The sequence below is a fragment of the Candoia aspera genome, chromosome 5 (assembly GCF_035149785.1).
Source record: "Candoia aspera isolate rCanAsp1 chromosome 5, rCanAsp1.hap2, whole genome shotgun sequence".
NCBI classification, from domain to species: domain Eukaryota; kingdom Metazoa; phylum Chordata; class Lepidosauria; order Squamata; family Boidae; genus Candoia; species Candoia aspera.
The window spans coordinates 16,437,961-16,458,149 of record NC_086157.1 but is presented as its reverse complement, the minus strand read 5'-3'; the positions used below and the strand labels follow the sequence as shown (position 1 = coordinate 16,458,149).

The following is a 20,189-nucleotide window of genomic DNA, read 5'->3' as shown; positions in this document are numbered from 1 at the left end:
ACGAGAGTTTGGTCGGGTCCCCATCAAACTTGACAGGGAAGTCTCGCATGCCGCCTCCCGCCGCGCTGCGCCCCACCACCGGTGCTGCCGCGGCTTGTGTTCCCCTAGCTTGGGGCGGCACGGGGCCCCGGGGCGATCGCCCTGGCGATGCTGCGATTTCCATCCGGACCGACTGGTCCCCTTCGCGCCTCCGCACCGCCCGTCGCCGTTCCGGGGACAGCCCCTGGGAAGAGGGGGTTGAATGCCTTTGGCTTGATTCTTCCCGGACCTCTCGCAACGAGGTCACATCCAAGCTCAGCTGTTTCAATATAGCCTCCAACGAATCCATTTTGGACTCCAACACTCGGATCCGATCCGGAGTGGGTGAGCCCTCCGTTGGCTGCACCTGCACCACGTTGGGGGACAATGGGTATCTCTGCCTCCAGGAGGGACCCCCCGCTGCCGTGGCATCTCCTTGGGTCGTATCCCAGGTGAGCAGCTCGCCCGGAGAATTTACGGTGGTCTCTGGGGCCGTTTTCAGCCCCCCGGCTTCACTCTCCGACTCGGAGCTCGCCTCCTCTCGGATGGCTGACAGCTCCCCCCCTTGGGACGGTCGGCCGGACTGCCTCACGGTCGAGTCCGGTTCCCCTTCCTCCATCATCATGATGTCGGGTTCAGTCATCGCGGGCTCTCTCCCTCACAGGGTTAGACGCTTGTCTTTCCTGGACAGGGGCCAGCGGAGTTAGGAACTTAGATTCTCAGCTTTATGTAATGGTTGCCCTAGCCCCAAATACTCAGACTCACAAGAGGCTGCTAAATGAAATCTGATTTATTTAGAGTACTAAAGGCAGATACAGAGAAAGCTGAGAATGAGCAAAAGCGCGCCAAATACAAACTTAAACCCTTGGTACAAACGTATCCCGCCTCCCTCGTAACAGCCCCGCCCGGCACAGGTGCTAGCAATCGTCAGAGTTGCTAGCCTGGGAAAGTAACCTTGAGCGCAGTAGATAATACAAATACATTCCAAAGCAAAGCCAAAAGATAACCGTTCCCATCCTCCCGAGAAAGATGAAACACGCATCCAATTAATGACATGCGAAACGTTACGATGCATCAAAGACATTGAAACGGCGAACATGACACCAGCCAGCAGTTGAAGTCCGCACATCTAAAAGTTGCCATGGTTGAGAAACACTGGCTAGACAGTCAGTACACATCCTCATGAGACAGAGGTGTCCTGGGCCATGTTCAGAGTCAAGTACTCCAGCCCCTCATTGTCTCCTTTCTTATTTCTCTATACAAATTAGGGAAATGTTTTTATTCGTACTTAAGGCTATGTGCCAGAAAAGTATCTTTTCCTCTTTAGAATCTTCTTGTCATCTGTAACATTAATTGGGAACTCTCAATCCTATCTCTTTTTTTTAATGGTGATTTGGTGACAGTAAGAGCTCATCTGTAGCAGACCAGCATCATCTTGTCGTCTCCTCAGAGCACTGGATTTTTCTATTGGATCTTTTCTTTTCAATTCAGTTGCCAGTTCTATAATTGAGCTTGGGCACCTCTCTAACTTATCTTTTCCAACACTGAATCTTCACATTTTTAATACTCGAGGGGGGTCACATTTAATATTTTCTTTTTTAAAATAAAGTTTGATTGGATTTATCTCTTGTAAGGCTGTTCTGTCTCCCTAGGGAGGGGGGAAGGTCTGAATCCTCCCAACCCCACACCTCCATGGAACAGAAAAGACCTTGCGTTGTTTAAATTATTTCACTTTTTACATATTTATCTTTTAATTGTCAATTGCAAGCCCTCTCACGCTCACATTCTGGGGGTTGGGGATGGATGCAACTTCAGGTGCACCCTAGAAGATAGTTGGAGACAGCAGGAGCTACCAAGCTACTACTCAAGAGCAGGAGGCAGGGCCAGAGGGCCACTTAGAGAGAATGGGTGGGGAACATTTAACTTTCCACTCTATTGGCTCAAATGTCTACTACAGGTTTCTAAATCAGATGAATGGAGCATGACTAGAGAACTCTCCAACTTAATATATTTAGCTCATGCAACGTATAACAGGAACTTCAGTGAGAACTACTACAAATTTAGAAAAGGTCAAGTCTTTATTAACATGATACTAAGGGAGACCGTGGTGCTGTGGGTTAAACCGCTGAGCTGCTGAGCTTGCCGATTGGAAGGTCGGCGGTTCGAATCCGCGTGACGGGGTGAGCTCCCATTGCTAGTCCCAGCTCCTGCCAACCTAGCAGTTCGAAAACATGCAAATGTGAGTAGATTAATAGGCACCGTTTCGGCGGGCAGGTAACGGCGTTCCGTGTAGTTATGCCGGCCACATGACCACGGAAGTGTCTACGGACAAACACCGGCTCTTCGGCTTTGAAACGGAGATGAGCACCACCCCCTAGAGTCGGACACGACTGGACTTAATGTCAAGGGAAACCTTTACCCTAAGGTTAAAAAATACACATGGAAGGAAACAAAATTGCTAGATCACCCATCTATATTTAGCTTTTGAAAGGCTACATATGAATAATGTATATTATTATTATTATTCTATGCCAGGTTCATGGTGGTGAATTTTTTTTCCTGGCAGGCTTCTAATCATTACTAGCTGTATAAATGAGAGGTGCAGAATAGCCTTCTCCATACTGAGGATGGATGTACTATTGCAGTTGGCCAGCAGAGAGGGGTGAAAATTTTGTTCAAATTATTTTTACATAAGAACTCACCAGATCTGCAAATTTCTACATAAATGGAGCATAACTAATGGAGGTTTTAAAAAAATCAATTCCGGCTAATAGCCAAATTGATAGAATTGTCCTTTAAATCAAGCTTTATAACTGAGGAAGGAAATTGAATATTACTTGGCTTAATATTTTGTGGAAATGTACAGTACCTTTCTTTCTACCGCAAGATTTTAAAATGCACAAATAGCTTAATATGGTTGAAGTCTCAGGAAATTCCAAATTTCCATTGTCTAGCAGGATGCAGATGTCAAGCATTCCAGCAGGTGTGTCTGTTCCCCCAAAGTTGTATAATTTCTCAGTGGAGGAGATTTCAGTAAAAATTCCATTGAGCCCAAATTGTTAACACAACGTTGCTTTATTGCTTGGAGATAAAGCATGAGGGTTTTATGAGCATATAACAACAACAGCAATTATAATGAATGATTCTGTGCTGTCACATCTGTAGAAATGAGAGCGTATTTTATAGCACCTCATAAATATGCCACCGTTATTATGTGCCTGAAATAATGGTTTCATACGCTGGGGGTTTCACTCAGTAGTATCTAAGAGGATGCATATTGAAGGTTGCATGCCAATTTTGACAAGAAGGCTAATCTATTTAAATCTTTAGCATTCAGATGTTACTTTCAGCTTAAGACTAGGAAACAGAAAAGAGGAAAAATCTGACTCTATTTCTGGCAAAAATGATATAATAACTTATAAAGAGGATTATGCAAAGTTTCTTTTTGGAGATTTTTGCCACCAAATAATCAGAAAATACTTTTAAAAATTATTGCTTTGAGAAAAAATGTTATTCAATTTTTTTAACATATATTTTAAGGCAACATTTTTGCACAGCTTTTTCAAAGAAAGCATTTAGTCATAATCAGAACTAATCTTTTTATATTGTATTTTTTAGGAAGTAATGATATATATATATATATCATTTAAATATAATAACCATGAATATATAAAATTATACCCACTCAGTTACAGGTCAGTGAAAATCTATTCTAATTTAAATGAGCATAAGTGTAGTCAATGTGGTAATGAGACAGGCTGGAAAGTTTTGGAAGTGTCAGAGGCCAATAACTGATAGTTCTTACTTAATTTGATATAATTGGAGTATTGCTCAGAAGACACGATTGGAAGGACACACAGACACAACCCAGCCATGTTCCCTCCGCACATCAGCAAATGATCTGTCAAGTGACCTCTGAACAAAATCAAGATTGAGTTGCCCTTTGAAATAAAACCAATTTGAATGTTATTATTTCCAGAGCACCTTGTGTCTCTAATCTTGTGAAAGGTTAGCATTCCATCCATCAGAGCAAGATTAGAAGGCCAGGTGATGCCTGTGTTTGACAATAACTGAATGCAGCAGTTGAGGGCAGAAGAAGGCAACTCATTACATCAGTCATTAAGAAGAAGAAGATTGGGTAAACAAACAGACCCTTGGGGAAAAGAAACCTCTCTAAACTGATCCCCTGGATCCGAGGATTCCCATGACAAAAAATCAGAGACATCTGTCCCTGGAGATATTAAACTTCTGCAGCAGTTCGACTAAGCATAGAATATTACTCCTCATCCAGATCCTCTTCCCCACCTGAAGGAGCCCTGATTATCAGGCCCAAAATACTATGCTGGCCATGTTCTGCTTGAAATACTAATGAATTTTATAATTATTTGTAAGGCAGCAGGTGATGAGAAAACGTACAATCTTTTTTTAAAAAATCCAAGCTTGAAAGATACACACATTCAGTTCACTAGATAAAAGAACTAGAGCAGTTGATATAAAAGCATTTAGCAGATGTCTGCTGAAAACAAGCAGTTCGGTATTAACAGGAAGATCAAACATTGCATTTTAATTTACTCTCTTTTTATTTGGGATGATACTTTGTGCGTGCATCTATGCTAGTGTCTTAGGAAACTGATCAAGATGAACCCTAAATTCATGAATCTGTTCTTGGAACTCATGGTCTTAAACCTTCAACCTTGAATTAAAGATCTGGATGAAATCAGCAGTTTAAGCTGCTTCCTGGCATCTAATGTACAAAAGTGAAGTGTGATTTTTGCTACTCTCTCAGAACAACCTTAAATGAGTGGCATTCCTGAACATCACATTGGGAAAAAAAGGGGAGGGGAGAGATAATCCAAGGGATTAAAATGTCTGCAGTTGAGTCAGTTTGCTCTTGTAAATTGCTCCTGGGGTTTCTGCCACACCCCCAGTTTTCTGGTGTTCTGTGTATTCATGTGAGAAACTGCAAATGCATATGGCACTCGAAGGAGGGAAAACCATCAACCCTTGAAGTCACTGCACTGTTATAATAAGGGAGGTCATGGGCAGAAACACTCTCAGGCCAAGATTCGTAGCTCCTGTGGAATAATATTGGTGTGAAGTTTGAATGTTCCTGTATTTCAATCTGTGCCTAAACTATTCTGAAGTGTACTGAGGAACGGGTTAAGGCCTGCATGCTTAGGTGTATCTTACAAAGGCCAGATTCAGCCCCACTACACTTTGCAAGCCCAATGATATCTAAGTTTAGGCTTTAGAGGAGAGAATCCACAGCTCTCCTTGAAGACCTCTCCCCAAATTCATCCAATCTTCCCATCAGGCAGTGGCTTCCAGTCTCTATTTGAGCAAAGAGATGGTTCCATTCTAGAGATAAAACTCCAGATAGTTCTTTACTTGGATCATATATTCCATTACCACTAGGGCAGGGACTAAGAATAGAAAAAAACTAGCAAGGGACTCTTTCTTACTTCCTCTTTTTGCCTCTGCTCTTTTTTTCCTTGACTGAAAGACTGACCCCCTTAGGATTTCCTCTTCAGGTTCTGCCTGTTTCTTGCAAAAAGAATATTTTCCTACTTCTTCCTTCTCTCCACTATGAGGAAGGAAACCTCAAAGATGAAGATTTTCTATTGCTGCATGTAAATTCATTAATAAATTTTACTTGTTATTTTGGAGATTAAGTACCAGTGTGTAGATACTCTAGATGGGCTTGGTTCTACTAAGGTTTTTGCCTCTTACACCTAAATCGCAGCACAAGCTGGCAACATCTTTTTTCCTGCCATGACCCTGTGACATTGCCTTCATTCAGCCAAATGCATGAGTGAGCCAGCCTTAAGTCATCCTTAGCAGTAGTGAGGTGTATTTGTTTGTTTATTTATTTATTTATCCAATTTGTCCCTGCCCATCTCCTCCCTCCACGGGACTCTGGGCGGTTAATATTTTCCCCTTCTTTTATTGTGTACACACAACCTCAAAAAGTATAAAATTTGTTATGTTTTGTCAACACATCACCTTGCGTAGAAGTCAAGTGTCTGACTTTTATCCAAGGTGACTAGGGGCAGAGAGAGTCTAGAGATTGGCAGAAGGGACAACAAAATTCATTCTGATCCAAGAATGGTCAGAGAGTATTTCAGCTCTGCAATTAAGAAAAGGCTTGTAGACACTCAAGGATCTCAGTGAATTAACTGGAAATTTCCAATCAGGATTATCTCAACATTTTTTCTCCAGCCATTCCTTTCAGATGCTTCCAGTACTGGTTATTTTGCACTTCTTTTCTTCAGGAGAGGGTAGTCAAAGCAGTGCTGTTGTTTCTGAGAGAGCTTGAAGGATCTTCAAGTCTTTCTACAATTTCAACAGATGGTTTCTCCGAAGATGCCCAATGTTAAATAGACCGCATAACTTCACACTGTATGTAAGATATTGAATGATTAAATCCTCACTTTTTTGGGTAGGAGAGAATATCCAGCCCTCTGATAAAAATTTGCATTTGGGGAAGATGTTAAAGTTGCCCTTAGAACATTCCTAATCTGCACCATGAACTAATTAACTGCAAATCTAAGAATACACAATCTATTTTTGCCAAATAACAGTCAGTTATTTAAAATATTCTAGGAAGTTGACTATCTGTTGTCTCAGTCACTTCCTGGAGCCCAAGAACATTTATTATTATTATTTTCTTTTTACAATTCTTGGGTGTAGTGAAAAACAAACATTGTGATAGGGAGAGACTTCTCAAGTTGAACTTCTGTTTCTGGGTGAGTTCATGGCACAGGTCAGTTTGGAAAACAAGTAAGTTAACTAGAAAATAGATGGAAGGACACTGATGAAGGAGTGTCCTCCAGCATGAGTTACCTTCAGTCTGACAACAGCATACATATGTGTGAATGACAGAGAAGCATATCCTCTGTGGGTTACGGCTGCTGGGACTGTGGTCATCATGTGACTCAACCAGAACGTGGTTGTTGTATGCTGTCACGGATGGCTATAACAGACTTGTTCCTGCAGTTTCCTTTGAATATCCCTTAAAAACATGGCCCTTTGTGTGGACTTCTCAAACATAAAGCTGGCTGATTGGAGTTTTTAAAAATATGCTTAGCAGAGGGTTCAGTTACCGACTCACATTTGGGAATAGGGTATTCACAAACAGTGCCACTATTTTTATCTGTCAGATTTGGCAAATATTTGCATTTAACTTTCACTCCCTATTCAAATACACCTGGGTCTGTGTAAAAGTGATGGTTTGTATGATTAGCTACTTTCACATGTTTAATGGGTAGATTAGCTAAATAAATAAGATAGATAAAAGTACTGTACTTTACACACTGCTTTCTGATTACAGGTTTTTTAAACATATTTCTTTGTCCTAATAACTGTAAACAAATTCTACCTTGGCCCACTTCCTGTGTGCTAGTGATTTTGTTTTGTTTTATTTTTTACAGTAGAGGAATATTCAGAAATATAATCCCTGACCTGATAGAGTCCATTCTTCTGTTTTCTTGTTCTAGGACAGGTATCAGCATAACATAATATTAGTCAACTGGGCATTATCACCATGATTAACTCTGGGGTGGAGGGTTTCCATTAATTAAAACGCAGCTTAACTTGCTAGTTAAAAAGCAAATATGAATTAAGTTCTATTTAGCTGTCTAGGAAGGTAACAGGTGCCTAATGAAATTATACCTGTATCGGTGAAAGTGACAACTGTATTTTAGATGCTAAACTAACTGAACAGTGTAATTTCATAATGAACCCTAATATTATGTTGCTTAATGGGAACACACACTTAATTGTATGCTTGGTATAAACAGCAGCATTTAACATTTATGGCCATGTAGGGGACAATAAAATTACAACATTCTATTGATTTTCTTTTTTTTTTACTAATACAGAAAGAAGTCTGCAATTAGTTGGCACTCTGTGTTTTATAGGCTTTGAAGCAAGATGGTGAGCATGGGCCATGAGTTAGCATTGCATTAATACAGACCAATTTTTTTGTTTCCTTTCCTTTCCTTTCTTCCACAGCAGAAATAATTTCAAATCTGTGGCTTGCATCGTGATATATATCAGTTCTGTATACTACTGTAATCCCTTCTGGCAATTAACTTCAAAACATAAAGAATAAATGATCAAAACAAAACAGACATGCATTCTACAGGTGCTCTGTGGAAGAGTTTCGTGTTGTCCAATTTCCAGAATGTTAACCGAGTGGTAAGCGATTCCCCAAGGTAGGGACTGTCATCCAGAAACCGTGCTTCCCAGTATGGGCAACACCAGTCCTTTTCTTTCATTCATATATATATAAATCTGGCGAGAGAAAGAGAGACTTAGTCCAGCTGCACCCCACTTCTTGTTATCCTGGTTACCCTGGGTTGGTGAGAGGCGCTGTAACTGCCATTGTGTGACTGTGGTCCACAGTCCTCATGGATTGGGCCTCATGATTGCTCAGGATTTCCAACCCATGGAGCATTGTAACTGAGTGTGATTCTAATTTGTCTTCTACCTTTTATCTGCCAATCTAGAGCAATCTGGAGTTGGGATGGAAGGAGAGAGCAGCGTCCATGCCCCTACGCAGTCTGTTGCTGCATTTGTAAACAGTTGCATGAAGCCACAGTATTTCCAGACTGTAAAGAAGCACCCTAATCATGTTTCTTACTATAGATAAATTAATTATTGATTATAGTTATGTCACCTTTTTCGTCCATAAACCTCAAGGCAATGTATATGGCTCTCTGTTCCCCATTTTAACCTCATAGGAACCTTACAAGATTAGTTTACTGACAAATAGGGCAAACTCACCTCGAAAGAGAGGACAAAACTTTTACCTTAACAGTAACTATGCAATGGTTCTTGACCTTGAGAATGCCACTCATTTTCTGTAGAAATGGCCTATGATGAGTGATAGGCTTCTATATACAATTTTGTATACAGTTTCAATTTTCTAACAACTCCTTTAGAAACAAGACCATGAAGTAAATAATACATATATTTTACAAGGTCCATGTATCTCAAGAGCTAATTCATACCATGGTGCTAGACAATATAGCTGAAAATTTGGAATATGCAGATAGAACGATACTGCATGCACCATTGAAATAAATTAAAATAAATTAATAACTCATTCCTAAAATAGTTTGAAGTTACTAGATTAGTACTATTAGATTTAATACAATAGGTTCATGGATATTTGAATATATAGAACTAATTGTCTGTAGCAAAAGGAATATCTCCATGCATATGACCAGGTGGTAGCCATGGCCAGGAAGGCCTTTCCACAAATCCATCTTATTTGCCAAATCTAGCCTTTCCTGCGTTGGGAGGCCCTCCACACAGTCACTCATGACAGTTATCTTCTACTCAGACTACTTCAGCTTGCTGTACATGAGGATTCACTTGATGTCCATTCAGAAGCTACAATTTGTTCAGAATGCGTCCAACCAAGGACTTATGGCCATTCTTCATTTTGCCTATGTAACATCTCTGCTACCATTGGAAAACCTGAAACACCAGGTTAGAGACAGGTTGTCAGGGAGAAAATCTATCTATGTGGTTGCTAAGGGTCGACAACTTGATGGCACATAATCAATCAGTAATCAAACATCTCTGCTATATGAGATGCACTGGTTTCCAGTGGGATTCTGGGTATAATTCAAGGTGGGTGCAATTCAAGGTGTTGGTAATCACCTATAAAGCCCAATATGTCTCAGCCCTTTAAGGTAGACCAGACCTGAACACCAAAGTTATGAATACTAAAACTACTTTTATTATAGGATAACAGTAACACAGTCTTGCAATTCTGAATGTTCCTCCCCCTTTGCTACCTTTATCTTACTGAGAACTAGGGAAAGTCAAGTCTGAGACATTTTCTCAAATTCCATTCCTGCTTTGGACTCAGATAAGATTTATCTTATCTGACTGTTGCCTTGGCTGAGGCTCTGCCTCCTGTTCTTCAAGGTTATTCTCACGGACCATTACAATGTGGCTACAGGACTGTCTTTCTCCTGTCATCTGTGCTCAGCCAATAAGATCTGAAACAGTTGGCATGCTCCAGGTCCGAGCTTAAATCATTGCTGTCCTGGGGGACCTGTGTCTTCCCTGTAGCTGTGCCTGCCCTGTGGAACAGCCTCCCCACTTGAGATTCACATGGCCCTAATTAAAGCCTGTTGGAACCACAGAAATAACCTTGGAGAAGAAATGCAACACTTAGCAAAATATGATTTCAGCCCAAGAAAAGAAGAGAATGTTAGAAAGAAACCTTAACTGTCTGTGTTATCAGAGGGAAGGAGGGGAAATGCTATCAGGCTTTCAAGATTCTGTTACTGTAGGCCCCGTCTGGTCTGTGATGTGGGTGGAAACGGGTCAGGCACAGGAGAGGTTGCCTACAGAAATTGCTTGGTATTTTTTCTTCCTGCCCCCCCCTCATGGGGGTGGGGTAGGAATGTACCGGGTTTGCATAGCACACTAGTGATTGCTGATGCCAGCACGTTGCTTTCAATGTGTATTCCCCATGGTGTGCCTGCTTACTCTCATGTAATCCCTCCCTCTCCAATCTCTCTGCTTTGTTGGGGGGAGCAGAAAAGCAACATGGGAGGCACTGTATATTAAGTGTAATGGTGATCACATGACAGAGACAACACCCTAACTTTGGACAGTTGCTGAACGAGGCAGTCAGTAAGCAAGAACCACCTGTACTGATAAATATGGCCCTAATGTACTACTTGTTTTCCATTACCCTTTTGTGGTGGCAGAAAAAGGAGGCTGAGACAGATAGACAGACAGATGTGTCCATATATATTGTATGTGTGTGTGTGTGTGTGCACATAGGTAGACATGTGTGTCTATGTGTGTGCGTGGGTGTCTAGGTAGGGGTGTGTCTATGTGTGTGCGTGGGTGTCTAGGTAGGGGTGTGTCTATGTGTGTGCGTGGGTGTCTAGGTAGGGGTGTGTCTATGTGTGTGTGTGAATATATGGAGAGAGGTATAGACACACACACACACAGAAAAAGAGAGAGAGAGTGATACTTATCTGAGAGCAATTCTTTAGATTCCACAGAACCAACTCACAGCAGCTGGTTTTCAACACAATCCTACCATCTTTGCTCAGGCATTCCACTGAGTGCAATATGTGTGAGGACAGATGATTATAGAATTGCTGACCTCATTTATTTCGCTGCTGAGGGGAGATAGATAGATAGATAGATAGATAGATAGATAGATAGATAGATAGATAGATAGATAGATAGAAAGAATTCAGATGAAAGGAACACAAACTTAGCTGTGACTAAGGCTTTTAAGCTGCTCAGGACTTAAATGATCACTGTCTTACACAAAACAGAACATAGATTGTCACCCACTGATGTGTCAATAATGCTGCAGAGTACTTCCTACAATGTACTGGAACCATAATCATAACAGAAAGGAAGAGAAATTTATAGCTGTCCCTAAGTTGACTCAGTCATGATGATTGAACACTTGGTTCAAATATCTGGCTGCAACTGAAAATTTCAAATTATTTAAAAGTATATGAAAGGCAAATGGTTTGGAATCATTAAAACACTGTTCTAAGAAACCTGGGATAAAATTTTCAAATATGATATTTAAAATAGTTTTCCCTGTCATTTTGGATATGTAGGAATACAACTCTTACTATCCCCAGCCAACAAATTGTCCGGCAGAATAGGAGTTATAGTCCAACACGTAAGAAGGGAACCAGATTTACAGTACAACTACTTCTTTGTGCAGATTTAGATCTGCATAGTGGCCATGCACTACTGGATCTTTCATTTACTATATGAATTATATTTTTACCCTGACCTTGTGGGAGCACATTCAGCATTTGCAGAAGGGGATGTTCAAAGGGCAGATAGTAAAATAAGTTCCTCTTCAAATGAATGAAACGTATTTGGCGGAAAAGAGCTGGTTTTGGATCCAGTTAGGGCTGCCTCTGGCCTGGCACCTGCCAGTGAGCCCTTTTGATATGGGTTTCATTTCATTGTGATTCCAAAGCTTAAGAATGAAATGCATGATTTAAAAATGGAGGGACAATCAACAACAGTCTGAACTTTATTCAGATATTCACATCTTTACCCAATTAAATTTACCCACTGGGTTATTTTCCCTTCATCGTGTCCTTCAAATATCTTCAGCAAACCTTCATTTATTGGAGGACTAACCTTTGCAGTGAGAAACATAAGCAATCAGTTTGTGTTTTATATTTAACTCAGTATTTGGCACCTGTATATTTAATGAAAATTAATCTTGTTACCCACATATGCTCTGCAATCACTTACATCAAATGGTACTACATGCTTTTCAGGTGCATTAATACTCAATGGGCCAAAATCATCCCCCTCCTCCTCCTCCTCCTCCTCCTCTTCTTCCTTCGCTTCTCTTTTTCCTCTATAATACAAACTATATATTGAATATGATAATAATTTAGAGTTTGGCATGATACAATTTGCAACAAAGTATATTTGTCATGTACCTTATACTGGAACCAATGTCTTAGGTTTGTTCCTGGAGGAATTTGTTCCTGTCTGTAGCCCACTCTCTGCTACAGCATCAAGGCATATTCTACACAACTGAAGCATAAGACCAGCTTTAACTCTCATAATGGAACTGTTGCTTTGAATAATTTAGCTCTAAAATATTATCATCTCTAGCAGTGTGATTCTAACCTACTGTAAAGTGGGCCACTCCTTCCGTTGATAGATTTATAAATAGTCTTGCAAGACTGAAGTACTTGCCCACCCTTGCAATTTGGTAGCAGCTTCTTGATTTATTCTGCATCTAGTTATGAGTAAAGTCTAGCCATGGGGGTTGAAGAATTGTGTTATGGATTTTTGAAAAGCAGATGTGTAATGTCTGCCAGAACAGGATTTGCCATGGAACAGACAGCAAGATTAAATAGAGTCACCAGTTTCTTTCTGTGGGCAAAAGTTCAGTCTTTCTCCCAAAACAACTTTTGCATTGTGGATTTATCTATGCATGTCTCTGTGTGTGTATATCTGTCTGTCTATCTCCTTATGTGGTTTGTTTAAATATATGTTATGGTAGTTACATCATATTGGATTGATTTAAAGTTAAAATCCTGCACTGAAAAAAAAATACATTTAAAAAGGCTTTGTGTAGATTTGTGCCAAAAAAAAGGTACATTGGGAAGATTTACATTTAAAAATACGAATATTAGAGGAAGTTTCATACTGAAGCTCTATAGTTAGAGAAAGTGGTCAATGCCAATCAGATGCACACATTTTTTAAAAAATCTGTAAAGAAAATTCTGAGAGACCAGAAAATTTGCACACCACTGTGAAATATACTGTACATTGGTCTGAATTTATATTGATTTGCATCCTCTTTCCTATGTGTTCGCCTGTAAGTCTCAAGAACAATACTGAAGCCCTGGTCACATCCAACAACAGACACCGTCAGTGGTCCTTTCCCCCAGTCACTTTGTTCACTTTGTGCCAAGAGTAGGGATCCAGTGTCATCCAAGCTGGTGGTTCCGTAGGCCATGTTTTAGCAAAACTGCAACAGCTGCAGCAAAAGAGACAGCGAGAATGTCACTTTTGTCTCTTTCCTAATCATAGATCTGTTTTCCTCTCCAGAGTGCTTAGAGATGTCCTGTTTTTGCAGGACATACCTAAGACTTTGTCTTGATCAAAGAAATCAGAAGGGATAATGATCCCCAGATAAGTAGTTTTGGTGACATTGGATCAAGTTTGTTGTCCAAGGAAGAATTACTTCAGCCCTTAAGAAAACTGGATCTTCAGGGGCTGTGGCCCAATAAATAAGTTGAGTGAACAGTTCCTTAGTTTTAGGCTTGTTGATGTTATGTTATTGCCTAAATAATTCCTTCGTATTTAGTATTCGAAATGCCAAGAATTCAGTATCTAAGGAATAGAGTACTCTACTTTCAGTGTTAAACACTGAATCAGTCTTTGAAATACAAATGAAGCAGCTTTCATAGCAGTTTTCTTAAAGCATATTTAGCATTTAAAATAGCTTTTTTTATTTTGCTCTGTCATGAGGAATCCAGTGCTTTCTATTTTAATGTGTTTTCTAAGGAGACACTTTGCAGTTCAAATCTACAGTAAGGCTGTTTTGCAATAGACATTTACTGTACCTGCCCCATTGACAGCAAACCGATATACTGTTGGATTATCAGCTTTTCTTTAAAAAAAATGCAAAGGTAAACATAATTATAATGCCATATGTCTTCCTCATAGCAATCCACTAAAGCAAGAAGCTGATGCAGTATCTGCCTTAATTGTCCTGACAGTGTTTTTGGTATTCATATGAAGAACATAAATCTAATCCACTTAATCCAGTTTTCTCTTTACTTTGATTTTTAAGGATTAAAATATTTAGAACAGCTTAACTTTTTAAGGTCAATGATTTTATCCAGTTAGACAATTATTTTAGCTTTTGTTTAGTCCCTGTTGGCCCTCTTTTTTATATTTGCAATATTTTATTGTTTGCATTGTAGATTTGTTTTGATTAATAACGTTTATCGTGTTAGCTGTGTCAAGCTTGGACAGTTTTTTGTACAACAGCTAATAACAGTATTATTATTTTTTTTTATAAAGGAGGCAGTTTATGGCCATTGATGGCCCTATCTGCCTGAACTTATTGAATCCTTAGTTCCCATTACTACATCTTAAGATAGTCCATAGTTTAACTGTGTTTTGTATGAAGTATCACATCCTTTAATTATCCTAAATATTATTATTATCATAAATACAATTAGATTAAATGTACGATAATCTGGATTCTCGCATGCTTGGATTGAAAAAAAAAAGCTTCCCCATTTTTAAATTTTTGTACATTTATGCATATTATACTATAGATCTCTATCATGTTTATACTCTATCAAGTATAAAAATCTCCACACATTCTCCTTTTCCCTTCACCATTTAGGCTGCCCTTTTCTGCTCCTGCTACTCTTGTTACTGCTGTTGTTGTGTTATTTCCTCATCCATATGTTTTTTTTTTCTTTCTTTGTGTAGAATTTTTCCGAGAGCTCCTGGAGAATGCAGAAAGATCCTTAAATGATATGTTTGTACGGACATATGGCATGCTGTACATGCAGAATTCAGAAGTATTCCAGGATCTCTTTATAGAACTGAAAAGATATTACACAGGAGGCAATGTGAACTTGGAGGAGATGTTGAATGACTTCTGGGCCCGCCTCTTAGAGCGAATGTTCCAGCTCATAAACCCCCACTATCATTTCTCTGAGGACTATCTAGAGTGTGTAAGCAAATACACAGACCAGCTTAAGCCTTTTGGAGACGTACCCAGGAAACTCAAGATTCAGGTGACAAGAGCTTTTATCGCTGCAAGGACCTTTGTTCAGGGACTGACCGTGGGCAGAGAAGTTGCTAACAGGGTATCTAAGGTAATCAAAATGACTTTTTTTGTTGCCAGCTCTTCTTTTCAGTTGCTTTGCTGGAGACGCATGTTTCTATGCTGCACTATCATTTATGGTGCGCAGCTTTCCATCTATGTCAACGTGAAAGCTAGGAGGGAAGTTTGTCAGGGTGTGAATAACCGTAGGATGTTTTCTCTCCTCCCTCAAACTCTGTCAGAAGTGATAGCTGTACCGCCAAGGTTCTCACTTAAGAAGGAATGGTGTGTCAATCTTCATTTGGTATTTAGAGCGAGACCAGCCTGCTAACCCTGTCCTATAATTCCTGGTCCTTCAGAGGAGATATAAATACACAGAAAAAGCAAGAATCAATGGGATTTCATTATTACTACTGGTATTATTGCAAATGGTAATGATATATGGTACATTTAATATTACATACAGCTAGCATGACTATCTACAGTTGTACAGTCAAACAGCCAAAATATGATGCAAAAGATCTCATAATAGGATATTACATATTTGCTTCTTTTTAAAATTATGTTCAAGGCTATACAGTGGTGATAAGAGTGGCGAAGGGGTAGTTCTTTGTGTGCACAGTATATGTCAAACTGAAAATCCAAGAGAAAGGAAGGCTTTTCTTGGGAAGGGCCTGATAGCTGAGGGCCTTCATTATGAACTAGATCACCATGATTGGGCTTTTAAAAATTATGTCCTGCAGGAGGGGGAATCTGTTCCCTCCAGATATCTATCTATCTATCTATCTATCTATCTATCTATCTATCTATCTATCTATCTATCTATCTATCTATCTATCAAATTTCTATCACTGCCCATCTCTCCCGAAAGGGGACTCTTTTGCTGCGCTATAATTTCCAACCTCCTTCATCATGGATTATATGATTGGGTCTCCTAGGAGTTGTAGTTCAGTAATAACTAGAGGCCCAGATATTCTCCACTCTTAATGGGTAGCCCTTAAGGTGCTCTAGGTGACAGTATCAGTAATTGTAGCATAGCACTTACTGGGGAATGTCTATCTCTTATCTGTTGGTGCTAATGATCAAAGATGGAAGTGCCACCGCTCCATATAAATGTGTGGTTGTTAAACTGATACTAATCCATGATTATGTGAGCACTCTGTGGTCATAATGTGGCAGATATAGCTGGACATGCTCTAGGTTCCCTTGGTAAAGCAGTGTCACCTGGTAGATTTTTTTACCTGTTTGGGCGGGAGGTTTAGAGGAGTGAGCTGGACTGGACTGGGGCACAGTGTGCTGGATGGTGGCTACAATTGTTTGTGGCCCACCATGTTTGCTGCCTGTGCTGCTTTTGCTTCTTTGACACATTTTGCAGCATTTTTGCAGCATTTTGCTGGCCGTGCCTGCTGATTTGTCCCAGTGTCTAGCAGCGGCTTTTTTGAATTTGTATTGGTGGTGACTGGACCTGGCTGCGTTTGGACTTTTTGGCGGGTTATTCTTGTTCTCCTGCTGCATTGGCATCTATGGACTTGTGGGACCTGCAGACTCAGCTGTGTTAGAGACAGCCTTTCCTGTACCATTTGTCTCTTTGCTGCTGGTCACTGGGTTTTTCTGCTGCCACTGAATGTTTTCTCCTGTACCACCTGCTTCTCTGGCTTTTGGGATGTGGGCAGTGGCTGGGCAGGGGGATGCAGTGGAGTGGCAGGCTGCTGTGGATCTCTCTTCCCCTCCCCCCATGGATGCCACTTTTGCCTTCCCCTGGGTAGCCCTGAGAAAGAAGGAGAAGGAAGGGAGGGAGGGAACGATGGGGTTCCATCAGCTGTTCAGTTGCCATGGTGAATATGTGCCTGATTCCTCCTCTTGGGTGAGAGCCAGAGGAGATATTGGTGGCAGGTGAATGGAAGGGAGCCCTCTACCAGCTGGTGGGAGCAGCAGGTGAGTGTTAGTGGGCATGAATGTATTGTAGTACTGTGGGTGAGTATGTTATGGTTGTAGGGAGGTGATGGCTGGGTACCCAGATGGCACTGAGAGCTAATGAAGCTAAAGTGCCACAGGATACCCACTTCCCCTCCCAGAGAGGATTGGAAGGACAGCAAGGGGCCCCCAGTCTTGGGGGCTTGGATTGGGGATGGGGATGCAATCTGGGGGATGGAGTAGGCCATAGGATTATGGTGGTGGGCCTGGGAAGAGATGTTGGGAGACAGGGAGCGGAATGTGACACTGTTGCCTTGTACTGGTCTTGTGTCCCAGTTCCTTGTTCTCAGCCCTGGTACCCTGTCAGCAGAACTTCAGTGGCCCTGGCCTCCAGCTGCTGCTACTGAATGCCAGGCCAGTTTGTAATAAGGCCTCCTTCATCAGGGATTTAATCATTGATGAGAGGGCTAACCTGGCATGCATCAATGAGACCCAGCTGGGTCTGGGATACAGCGGCGCAGACAGTTCTGTGTGGCTCCTGAACAGCCCATGTTATACCTCTGCTTACTGCATTGGCTGCCAGTTTGTCTCCAGGCCCAATTCAAGGTGCTGGTTTTGCTCTTTAAAGCCCTTCATGGCATGGGGCTGGGTTATCTGAAGGACCACCTCTACCCAATTACTTCAGCCCATCCTCTTAGATCTGGCAGAGAGGGCACGCTACAGGTTCCACCTGCAAGGGACCTGCATTTAATGGGTTCCAGGAGCCAGGCTTTCTCTGCCACAATGCCTGCCTTATGGAACATTCTCCCCCCCCAAAATTAGGTTAGCTCCACCCTTGTTAATGTTTAGAAAGTCCCTCAAGACCTATGTCACCAGGATTGGGGGTCCCGGGGAACCAGCAACATTTTAAGGAGACTCCTCTATTGTGGGTGATATATGGTTGCTATACTTCTCTCTCCATTTGTGGTTTGCATATTCTAATTTTTAATGATTTTTTTTAAAAAATATGATTGTCTATGTTTTTATAATGATTGTTTTTATATTGGGGTTTTATCTGATTGTTGTATGCCGCCCAGATTCACTTCTGGTAAAATGGGTGGCTATATAAATATAATGTATAGGTAAATAAAGAAGTATGCTTTTACTGCCTTGGTGCCAGCCATCTGGAGCAGCCTCCTCCCCCTCCACCCCCACGCCCACAATATGGATGGCCTCAACCCTACTGGCCTTTCAGAAGGCTGTGCAGAACTGGCTGTTCCCCAAGGCATGGGGGCCAAGATGTTAGTACATTTGGTATGGATGGGATGTGTGTATTCTGAGATTTTTAGTCTGATAAATAAAAAAATAATTCAAATAAAATAATGGCTGACCATCCACCCAGTAGCCACCCATGTGCACATTACGTCTGCAGCAAGATTTGCTTGTTTCATTGAAAGTTGGAGGTAAGAAGATCCTCTCCGCTCACACTGTCATAAAGTGACATTTTTGTCTGGAGAGTGCTATGCAGGGAATATTTCAGTGAATAATTAGAGAAGCTGACTGGTTGAAATGAATCTTGCACCTTGAGCTGAAGTGGACCTCTTCAGAGAAATTGGGAGAGTTATAAAGTTGGGGCTTTGTCCAAATTGCTCTATATTCTCTCAAAGTTTTATGAGTAATTTTGGCAATGCATAGGCTAGACAAGATACTGACAATAGGACTGCAACGTTTCTTCCCTCACTTTGCGTATATAAAATGCCAGTTGGGAGGAAAGAGGGGTTACAACCAAAAGCCCTAGATTCCAACCAAAGAATGACTTTATCAATTATTCTTCTGCTCAGTTTGATCAGTTTTTCTTTTGGGGAGGGATCTGTTTTCAAACATTGTGTAACTGTGCACCTGCAGCATCAGTTGCAACAGGAGGGCTCAGGGCTTTCAGAGATGGCCGCTGAAATTAACTCCTCAAACAATAGTGCTGGTAACAACTCCACAGCTGCAGGACCTCACAACCTCAGGCAAGCTTCCTCTGCATTTTCTTCATGGCAAGGAGACAAGACACCACCGTTCACCAGAAGGCAGAACCTCCCAGCCACAGCTATTTCCAGATTCCTGGAAATGGAGGCAGGGAGGGGGACCCTGCCGTGGCCATCATTACTGCCTCACTCCTAGTTGCTGAAGGTAAAGAGCAGTGATGGGCTTGGCTTTTCACTCCGAAATAAAAAGTGAGCTCCTTTTCTGCTTTCCAAGCGAGAGCTTAATCATTGCATCTAACCAGATCCTCGTACTCCCTATGGGCATGGAGCACATGGGACACAATTGCGTGACCAGGAACAGAACATCCACAAAAGGGGAAATGATTCCTTTTTGAACCTGTCGCCATATATAATGTGCATGAGACTCGTTTTGAACCAAAGTGAGCATGCTCATGTATTTTAGTAATAAAGTTCAAGAATGAAGCTTTGCTGCTTACAGATATCTCTATCACATTTTCAAACTAATTATCCCAAAGTTCAAAGGGGGGGGGGAGGAGGAGGCAGCAAATCCCTACTGCCTCTGTTTTTCAAAAACTCCTTGTAACAGGTTGTGTCATATCTCCGACGTACGCCATTTTACATTTTTCTTCACCCTAGTCCCAGCAACAGAACAAAATAAGCCCATTATCTCAGAAGCAGAAACAGTCGCTGCAAATTTCATCCAATTCTATCAACTATTCTTCAAAGCAAAATATAAACACTTCTTTTCATACTTCCATCTTACTTCTGTGTATCTGAGATGACATCTACCCCGAAGGGCTGTGCCTGCAGATATAATTTAGTTGTTCAGATCTCTTCAGAAGCAGAAATGTTACTGTTATTTTTTTATTTCCCCATTACAGTAAATGGGAAAGCACAAGAAGCTTCAGATTTCTGCAGGTAAATTCTGATCAGTCCACTGCAAAGCCATT

The 20,189-nt window shown here is 41.1% G+C and overlaps 1 protein-coding gene across 1 annotated transcript in view; it reads left to right on the top strand.

The window, feature by feature from the left end:
* Positions 1-20,189, top strand: part of GPC6 (glypican 6) — an 886,853-nt gene that overhangs the window by 446,986 nt on the left and 419,678 nt on the right. The window contains exon 3 of the mRNA XM_063304653.1: positions 15,013-15,404. Coding sequence (XP_063160723.1) covers positions 15,013-15,404 — 392 coding nt within the window. The remainder of the gene's footprint in view (positions 1-15,012; positions 15,405-20,189) is intronic.